Source organism: Mesoplodon mirus, assembly GCF_964341445.2.
Source record: "Mesoplodon mirus genome assembly, contig: HAP1_SCAFFOLD_1182, whole genome shotgun sequence".
NCBI classification, from domain to species: Eukaryota; Metazoa; Chordata; class Mammalia; order Artiodactyla; family Ziphiidae; genus Mesoplodon; species Mesoplodon mirus.
Window position 1 is genome coordinate 115,646 of NW_028294894.1, and position 10,677 is coordinate 126,322.

Sequence of the window (10,677 nt, forward strand, 5' to 3'; positions counted from 1 at the left end):
ATACTAATGTCAGGCACATTAGACTTTAAAACAAAAAAATATTACCAGAGATAATGATAAAATTATTGTAGTAATGACAAATGAAGTCACAATCACATCATAATGGTAAAAGGTCAAGCCGTGAGGAAGATGTGACAATTACAAACATATACACACCTAAAAACAGAACCCCAAAATACACCAAGCAACAAACGACAGAACTGAAGGATGAAATAAACCATTACAAAATAATAGTTGGAGATTTCAATACTTTCAACAGTGGATAGGGCAGCTAGGCAGAAGATCAACAAGGAAATTGAAACTAACTAGACAAAACAGACAAAATACAGCATTCCACCAAACATCAGTAGAATACATTCTTCTCAAATTCACATGGAACATTCTTCAAGACAGACCGGATTCTAGCCCATATAACATGCCTCAATAAGTTTTAAATTTTAAAATAAATTTAAGGGAATTCCCTGGCGGTCCAGTCATTAGGACTCCACGCTTCCGCTGCAGGGGGCATGGGTTCGATCCCTGGTGGGGCAACTAAGATCCTGCAAACCACACAGCACAGCCAAACAAATAAAAAAAAAATTAATAAATTAAATTGAAAAAGAAACAAAGTATGTTCTCTGACCACAAGAGAATTAGATTACAAATCAATAAAAGGCAGCAATTTGGAAAATTCACAAATATGTGAAAATTAAGCAACACACTCTTTAATACTCAGTGTATTAAACAAGAAGTGGAATGATAAATTAGAAAACACTTTAGCTGAATGAATATAAAAACACAACATACTAAAACTTACAAAATGTAGCTAAAGCAATGTTCAGAAGGAAATCTAGAGCTGTAAAATGCCTGTATTAAAAAAGAAGAAAAATCTCAAATCATTTATGGTCAACTGATTTTCCACAAAGGTACCAAGGCAGGGCTTCCCTGGTGGCGCAGTGGTTGAGAGTCTGCCTGGCGATGCAGGGGACATGGGTTTGTGCCCCGGTCTGGGAAGATCCCACGTGCCGCGGAGCAGCTGGGTCCGTGAGCCATGGCCACTGAGCCTGCGCGTCCGGAGCCTGTGCCCCGCAACGGGAGAGGCCACAACAGTGAGAGGCCCGTGTACCGCAAAACAAAACAAAACAAAACAAAGTACCAAGACTATTCAATGAGAAAAGAACGGTATTTTCAAGTGCTGGAAGAACTGATACATACATGCAAAAGAATAAATTTGGACTCCTACCTCATACAGTATATAAAAGTTAACTAAAGATTGATCGCAGGCCTAAGAATAAGTTGGACTTCATCAAAATTAAAAACTTGTGTACCGCAAACCATATCATAAATAAAATGAAAGGACAACCCACAAAATTGGAGAGAATTTGCAAATCATATATCTGATAAGGGGCTTGCATCCAGACTATATAAGGAACTGAGACAACTCAATGATAAAAAGATAAGAATTCAATTTAAAAAATGGGCAAAGGATCTGAACAGACATTTCTCCCGAGAAGATATACAAATGGATAATAAGCACGTGGAAAGATGCTCAACATCGTTAGCCATCAGGGAAATGTAAATCAAAACCACAATGAGGGGGCTTCCCTGGTGGCGCAGTGGTTGAGAGTCCGCCTGCCGATGCAGGGGACGCAGGTTCGTGCCCCGGTCCGGGAGGATCCCGCTTGCTGCGGTGCGGCTGGGCCCGAGAGCCATGGTCGCTGAGCCTGCGCATCCGGAGCCTGTGCTCCACAACGGGCGAGGCCACAAACACTGAGAGGCCCACGTACCGCAAAACAAACAAACAAACAAATAAACAAACACCCCACAACGAGCTACCACTTTACACCCACTAGGATGGTTATAATGAAAAAGACAGATAAGAAGTGTTTAGCAAGGATGTGGAGAAACTGGAACTTTCATACAATGCTGGTGGAAATTTAAAATGACCCGGCCATTTTGGAAAACAGTCCGGCAGTTCCTTAAACGGTTAGACATAGTTACCCTTTGACCCAGCAATTCCACTCTGAGCTGTATACCCAAGAGAAATGAGGACTTATGTCCAAAAACAACTTATACATAAATGTTCTTAACAGCACTATTTGCAATAGCCAAAGGACGAAAACAACCCAAATGCCCCTCAACTGATGAATGGATAAATAAAATGTTGTCTCTCCAGAGAATGGAATATCATTCATCCATAAAAAGAAATGAAGCACTGATGCATGGTACAACATGGATGAACCTTGACAACATTATTCTAAGTGAACAAACTAGACACAGAATGGCACATATTGTATGATCCCAAGTATATGAAATGTCCAGAATAGGGAGACCCATAGAAAAAGTAGGTTGGTAGACTGGTGGTTGCCCAGGGCAGAGGAGCTGGGGGCTACAGGGCCTGTGTGTCACCGCTCGTGGATATAATCTTCTGGGGTGATGAAAATGCTCTAGAACTAGATTGTGGGATGGGTGTACAATCCTAAGAATACACTAAAAAATCACTGTACACTTTAAATGGGTGATTCATATGGCATGTGAATTATACCTCAATAAAGCTGTTTAAACAATTACTCGAAAGGGCAGGCAGAATGGTGGTTAGGCTAAATTGCGTCTATTTTCTTTCTGGCTACAAAATTATAAGCACCTAGAAGGCTGCTGGTCCCAGATGGTCCTGGGATAGTTCTGAACAGCAACAGGACACCCAGACCAGACCCAAGCGTAGGCCAGAGGGAATGGCTGGACCGAATTCTACAGGGGGCGGGGGTCTGGCCCCCCACAGGCCTATCATGGGGTGATCAAGCTCACTCACCAAGCATGGCGCTGATGAGCCTGTCGGGACGGGCCCGGGCAGATGTGGAACACAGAGTGTTGAAATACAGCCCAGAGCCCTCCCGGATGGGGCTGAGCATCGGGGGCGGCGTGTAGGCAGGGCACTGGGACACTCCCTTCAGGAGACGGTCCACCAGGAACACGGGTGAGCACAGGCAGCTCTGGCGGCATCCTCCCGGGCCCGGCTCCCCAGACATGGAGGGCGGAGGAGGGATGAGCAGTGCCTTGGGCCGTGGGAGCTTCTTCCGCTTCCTGTGTTGGCTGCTCTCCTGTCTCTCTCTTCCCCGTCCTTCTCCTGTCCCTGGAGAAGAAGAGACTTCAGAACCACAGGGGTCACCTGAGGCCACCGGCCCCACAGCTCAGTCCTCAAGATGGCCTGAGAGTGGGAAAGGGTACTGACCAGCCAGACGCACACCCAGCATGGCCGTGCAAAGAGTCCTCAGCACAGGAAGCCGGGCAGGGCCACCACGCCTGAGCCAGACTCCAGACCCTAAGCCGGGCGATGTTTGAGGCTGGGGCCTTCTCAGGCACCCACACCCCGCAAGGAGAGGCCCTCACTCAGACCATTTTGGAAACTCATGTCCGTTGTTAAAGTGACTGGCACTTAAAGAGTGGGGGCCAGACGGATGCAACAGCATGACAAAAGGGAAACCTGTTGCCCTCAAAATGACAGCAGCTCCTGGGAGACAAACAGTGGGCTCCATGCACCCCGTACCCGAGTCCAGCATGGACTTCTCCAGGTGGGGTCTTCCAGCACAGGCTGAAGAGACGACGGCTTGAGCTTGCTACACTCTCTCTTACCTCCACGCAATCTCCCCTCCTCTCTGCCCATCTTACCCCTCCTCACCCTCCAGCTCTCAGCTGCAACACCCCCTTCCTCAGGCAGGGTCTCTGGTGCCCTCGGGGCTCCTACAGCTCCCTCTCCCAGCCCGGCCCGTTCTGGGTCGTCAGTGTCCGGGGATGGGTCTATCTACCCCGCTGGGCTGGGAGCCCCAGGAGACGGAGGCAGGCCTGTTGTGGTCGCTGCAGTGTCCTCAGCCCTGCCCAGCACAGGGCCAGGCACAAAAGAAGTTCACTGGAGGTTGAATGGATGAATGAACACGCAAATCAAGCTCTTATGGAGTCAGGATTTGGGGGCTTTTCTCACAGCTCCCACTGGCAGCTGGAAAGCAGCTGGAAGGAAGTGCACCCACCTTGCTCCCCGGGGGATGGTTCGCTGGAGCCACAGGCACCGACACAGGGACCACCAAAGGGGCGGCGGTCATGTTGTCCAAGGACTTCCTGGCTCTCGGGGAACTCTGCCTGTCCCCCTCCGGCCTCAGCACCTGTCTTCGTGGCTTGCAAAACTCCATGCCACACACCTACACACAGAGAAGAGCCAGCCCTTTAAGAGACACAGTACGTAGGGAGAAAGGGGCCTCTCCAGAGCAGCACAGCCCTGACTCCCGGCCCCCAGCCAGGCTCCCCGCAGGAGGACGGCTCCATCCTGAGATGAATGGCAGCTTCGAGCCCCTTCACCTGCGGCTCCTGCTTCCCTCGAGGTGACGGCCACTGGTCGCTGTGAAAACACATGTGGCTGCTCAGCCCTCTCTCTGTATAAAACATCTGGCTGCAATTCTTGCAGACGTAAGTGCTCCTTGGCTCTGCCCAGTCTGTGGGACCACCATTGTGCTGGTTACTGTGGGGAAGAAAGGGAGAATGGGACTCTGTCCCCAAACACTGATCCTCTGACAGCTTTGGACGAACCCTAAAGAAATGGGGATGATGCCCCCGATTCCCCGTGGCCTGGTGCTCACCCCTTCAGGAGTGAAGCATCCAGAGCTCGCTCACCCAGGCCCAGCACATCAAAGCCACCAGAGGATTCCCGAGGGGCTTCGGAACTTACCAGCCACACGCCATGTTCTCCTCCTTCATCGGGTGGGGGACCCGGTAGATATTTCCACCCTGAAGACGAAAATACATCTGAGCCAACATATCAGAAATGAGATGCAAGAGTGAAAACTATAAGACTTGGAAGAAAACACAGGTATAATTCTTGGTGACCCGGGAGTAAGCAGTGGTTTCTTGGATGACTCCAAAACCAAACAAAAGACAGACGTATTGGACTTCATCAAAACTTACAACTTCTGACGGATACACCAGAAATACAGCTACACGTGGAACAACTCCTACAGAACACCTACTGAACGCTGGCAGAAGATCCCAGACCTCCCAAAAGGCAAGAAACTCCCCACATACCTGGGTAGGGCAAAGCGGAGAGATTCCCGCACAGAGGATCGGTGCCGAGCGGCACTCACCAGCCCGAGAGGCTTGTCTGCTCGCCCGCTGGGGCGGGCGGCGCTGGAAGCTGAGGCTCGGGCTTCGGGCAGAGCGCAGGGAGAGGACTGGGGCTGGCGGCGAGAACTCAGCCTGAAGGGGGCTAATGTGCCACAGCTAGCCGAGAGGGAGTCCGGGAAAACTCTGGAGCTGCCGAAGAGGCAAGAGACTTTTTCTTCCCTCTTGGTTTCCTGGTGCGCGAGGAGAGGGGATTAAGAGCGCTGCTTAAAAGAGCTCCACAGACGGCTGAAAGCGCGGAGCCCAGTGACGGGCGTGGGACGCTGGGGCCGCTGCTGCCGCCGCCAAGAGGCCTGTGTGCGAGCGCAGGTCACTGTCCACACCGCCCTTCCGGGAGCCTGTGCAGCCCGCCACTACCGGGGTCCCGGGATCCAGGGGCGGCTTCCCTGGGAGAACGCACGGCGCGCCTCGGGCTGGTGCAACGTCACGCGGGCCTCTGCCGCTGCAGGCTCGCCCCGCACTCCGTGCCCCTCCCTCCCGCCCGGCCTGAGTGAGCCAGAGTTCCCGAAGAGGCTGCTCCTTTAACCCTGTCCTGTCTGAGCGAAGAACAGACGCCCTCCGGTGACCTACACGCAGAGGCGGGGCCAAATCCAAAGCTGAGACCCAGGAGCTGTGAGAACAAAGAAGAGAAAGGGAAACCTCTCCCAGCAGCCTCAGAAGCAGCAGATTAAAGCTCCACAATCAACTTGATGTACCCTGCATCTGTGGAATACATGAATAGACAACAAATCATCCCAGATTGAGGAGCCAGGAGTCAGTGCTGTGCCTCTGAGGTGGGAGAGCCAACTTCAGGACACTGGTCCACAAGAGACCTCCCAGCTCCACATAATATCAAACGGCGAAAATCTTCCAGAGATCTCTCTCCATCTCAACACCAGCACCCAGCTTCACTCAACGACCAGCAAGCTACAGTGCTGGACACCCTATGCCAAACAACTAGCAAGACAGGAACACAATGCCACCCATTAGCAGAGAGGTGGCCTAAAATCATAAAAAGTCCGCAGACACCCCAAAACACACCACCAGACCTGGACCTGCCCACCAGAAAGACAAGATCCAGCCTCATCCACCAGAACACAGGCACTAGCCCCCTCCACCAGGAAGCCTACACAACCCACTAAACCAACCTTAGCCACTGGGGACAGACACCAAAAACAACGGGAACTACGAACCTGCAGCTTGCAAAAAGGAGACCCCAAACACGGTAACATAAGCAAAATGAGAAGACAGAAAAACACACAGCAGGAGAAGGAGCAAGATAAAAACCCACCAGACCTAACAAATGAAGAGGTAATAGGCAGTCTACCTGAAAAAGAATTCACAATAATGATGGTAAAGATGATCCAAGATTCTATTTCCAAGATCCAAAATCTTGGAAATAGAATAGACAAAATGCAAGAAACAGTTAACAAGGACCTAGAAGAACTAAAGATGAATCAAGCATCGATTAAAAACACAATAAGTGAAATGAAAAATACTCTAGATGGGATCAATAGCAGAATAACTGAGGCAGAAGAACGGATAAGTGAGGTGGAAGATAAAATAGTGGAAATAACTGCTGCAGAGCAAAATAAAGAAAAAAGAATGAAAAGAACAGAGGACAGTCTCAGAGACCTCTGGGACAACATTAGACGCACCAACATTCGAATTATAGGGGTTCCAGAAGAAGAAGAGAAAAAGAAAGGGACTGAGAAAATATTTGAAGAGATTCTAGTTGAAAACTTCCCTAATATGGGAAAGGAAATAGTTAATCAAGTCCAGGAGGCACAGAGAGTCCCATACAGAATAAATCCAAGGAGAAATACGCCAAGACACATATTAATCAAACTGTCAAAAATTAAACACAAAGAAATCATATGAAAAGCAGCAAGGCAAAAACAACAAATAACACACAAGGGAATCCCCATCAGGATAACAGCTGATCTCTCAGCAGAAACTCTACAAGCCAGAACGGAGTGGCAGGACATAATTAAAGTGATGAAGGAGAAAAACCTGCAACCAAGATTACCCTACCCAGCAAGGATCTCATTCAGATTGGATGGAGAAATTAAAACGTTTACAGACAAGCAAAAGCTGAGAGAGTTCAGCACCACCAAACCAGCTTTACAACAAATGCTAAAGGAACTTCTCTAGGCAAGAAACACAACAGAAGGAAAAGACCTACAATAACGAACCCAAAACAATTAAGAAAATGGGAATAGCAACATACATATCGATAATTACCTTAAAGGGAAATGGACTAAATGCTCCCACCAAAAGACACAGATTGGCTGAATGGATACAAAAACAAGACCCATATATATGCTGCCTACAAGAGACCCACTTCAGACCTAGAGACACATACAGACTGAAAGTAAGGGGATGGAAAAAGATATTCCATGCAAATAGAAACCAAAAGAAAGCTGGAGTAGCAATTCTCATATCAGACAAAATAGACTTTAAAATAAAGACTACTACAAGAGACAAAGAAGGACACTACATAATGATCAAGGGATCGATCCAAGAAGAAGATATAACAATTGTAAATATTTATGCACCCAACATAGGAGCACCTCAATACATAAGGCAAATACTAACAGCCATAAAAGGAGACATCGACAGTAACACACTCATAGTAGGGGACTTTAACACCCCACTTTCACCAATGGACAGATCATCCAAAATGAAAATAAATAAGGAAACACAAGCTTTAAATGATACATTAAACAAGATGGACTTAATTGATATTTATAGGACATTCCATCCAAAAACAACAGAATACACATTTTTCTCAAGTGCTCATGGAACATTCTCCAGGATAGATCATATCTTGGGTCACAAATCAAGCCTTGGTAAATTTAAGAAAATTGAAATTGTATCAAGTATCTTTTCCGACCACAATGCTATGAGACTAGATGTCAATCACAGGAAAAGAGCTGTAAAAAATACAAACACATGGAGGCTAAACAATACACTACTTAATAACGAAGTGATCACTGAAGAAATCAAAGAGGAAATTTAAAAATACCTAGAAACAAATGACAATGGAGACACGACGACCCAAAACCTATGGGATGCAGCAAAAGCAGTTCTAAGAGGGAAGTTTATAGCAATACAATCCCACCTTAAGAAACAGGAAACATCTCGAATAAACAACCTAACCTTGCACCTAACGCAATTAGAGAAAGAAGAACAAAAACATCCCAAAGTTAGCAGAAGGAGAGAAATCATAGAAATCAGATCAGAAATAACTGAAAAAGAAATGAAGGAAACGATAGCAAAGATCAATAAAACTAAAAGCTGGTTCTTTGAGAAGGTAAACAAAATTGATAAACCATTAGCCAGACTCATCAAGAAAAAAAGGGAGAAGACTCAAATCAATAGAATTAGAAATGAAAAAGGAGAAGTAACAGCTGACACTGCAGAAATACAAAAGATCATGAGAGATGACTATAAGCAACTCTATGCCAATAAAATGGACAACCTGGAAGAAATGGACAAACTCTTAGAAATGCACAACCTGCCAAGACTGAATCAGGAAGAAATAGAAAATATGAACAGACCAATCACAAGCACTGAAATTGAAACTGTGATAAAAAATCTTCCAACAAACAAAAAAGCCCAGGACCAGATGGCTTCACAGGCGAATTCTATCAAGCATTTAGAGAAGAGCTAACACCTATCCTTCTCAAACTCTTCCAAAATAGAGCAGAGGGAGGAACACTCCCAAACTCATTCTACGAGGCCACCGTCACCTTGATACCAAAACCAGACAAGGATGTCACAAAGAAAGAAAACTACAGGCCAATATCACTGATGAACATAGATGCAAAAATCCTCAACAAAATACTAGCAAACAGAATCCAACAGCACATTAAAAGGATCATACACCATGATCAAGTGGGGTTTATTCCAGGAATGCAAGGATTCTTCAATATACGCAAATCAATCAACGTGATACACCATATTAACAAATTGAAGGAGAAAAACCATACGATCATCTCAATAGGTGCAGAGAAAGCTTTCGACAAAATTCAACACCCATTTAGGATAAAAACCCTGCAGAAAGTAGGCATAGAGGGAACTTTCCTCAACATAATAAAGGCCATATATGACAAACCCACAGCCAGCATCGTCCTCAATGGTGAAAAACTGAAACCATTTCCACTAAGATCAGGAACAAGACAAGCTTGCCCACTCTCACCACTCTTAGTCAACATAGTTTTGGAAGGTTTAGCCACAGCAATCAGAGAAGAAAAGGAAATAAAAGGAATCCAAATCGGAAAAGAAGAAGTAAAGCTGTCACTGTTTGCAGATGACATGATACTATACATAGAGAATCCTAAAGATGCTACCAGAAAACTACTAGAGCTCATCAATGAAGTTGGTAAAGTTGCAGGATACAAAATTAATGCACAGAAATCTCTGGCATTCCTATATACTAATGATGAAAAATCTGAAAGTGAAATCAAGGAAACACTCCCATTTACCATCGCAACAAAAAGAATAAAATATCTAGGAATAAACCTACCTAAGGAGACAAAAGACCTGTATGCAGAAAATTATAAGACACTGATGAAAGAAATTAAAGATGATACAAATAGATGGAGAGATGTACCATGTTCTTGGATTGGAAGAATCGACATTGTGAAAATGACTCTACTACCCAAAGCAATCTACAGATTCAATGCAATCCCTATCAAACTACCACTGGCATTTTTCACAGAACTAGAACAAAAAATTTCACAATTTGTATGGAAACACAAAAGACCCCGAATAGCCAAAGCAATCTTGAGAACGAAAAATGGAGCTGGAGGACTCAGGCTCCCTGACTTCAGACTATACTACAAAGCTACAGTAATCAAGACAGTATGGTACTGGCACAAAAACAGAAGGATAGATCAATGGGACAGGATAGAAAGCCCAGAGATAAACCCACGGACATATGGTCACCTTATCTTTGATAAAGGAGCCAGGAATGTACAGTGGAGAAAGGACAGTCTCTTCAATAAGTGGTGCTGGGAAAACTGGACAGGGACATGTAAAAGTATGAGATTAGATCACTCCCTAACACCATACACAAAAATAAGCTCAGAATGGATTAAAGACCTAAATGTAAGGCCAGACACTATCAAACTCTTAGAGGAAAACATAGGCAGAACACTCTATGACATAAATCACAGCAAGATCCTTTTTGACCCACCTCCTAGAGAAATGGAAATAAAGACAAAAATAAACACATGGGACCTAATGAAACTTCAAAGCTTTGGCACAGCAAAGGAAACCATAAACAAGACCAAAAGACAACCCTCAGAATGGGAGAAAATATTTGCAAATGAAGCAACTGACAAAGGATTAATCTCCACAATTTATAAGCAGCTCATGCAGCTCAATAACAAAAAAACAAACAACCCAATCCAAAAATGGGCAGAAGACCTAAATAGACATTTCTCCACAGAAGATATACAGACTGCCAACAAACACATGAAAGGATGCTCAACATCTTTACTCATTAGAGAAATGCAAATCAAAACTACAATGAGATATCATCTCACA

General features: G+C 45.5%; 1 protein-coding gene across 1 annotated transcript; it reads right to left on the reverse strand.

The window, feature by feature from the left end:
• Nucleotides 1-994: 994 nt before the first annotated feature.
• On the reverse strand, nucleotides 995-6,059 carry LOC309797891 (zinc finger protein 541-like). The gene is made up of 4 exons (XM_082646277.1): nucleotides 4,694-6,059; nucleotides 4,327-4,486; nucleotides 4,002-4,169; nucleotides 995-3,109 (listed from the first exon to the last, which is right to left on the reverse strand). Exons 1-4 carry the CDS (start codon nucleotides 4,780-4,782, stop codon nucleotides 2,927-2,929), a joined length of 600 nt encoding a protein of 199 aa, XP_082502403.1. The 5' UTR covers nucleotides 4,783-6,059; the 3' UTR covers nucleotides 995-2,926.
• Nucleotides 6,060-10,677: the final 4,618 nt, after the last annotated feature.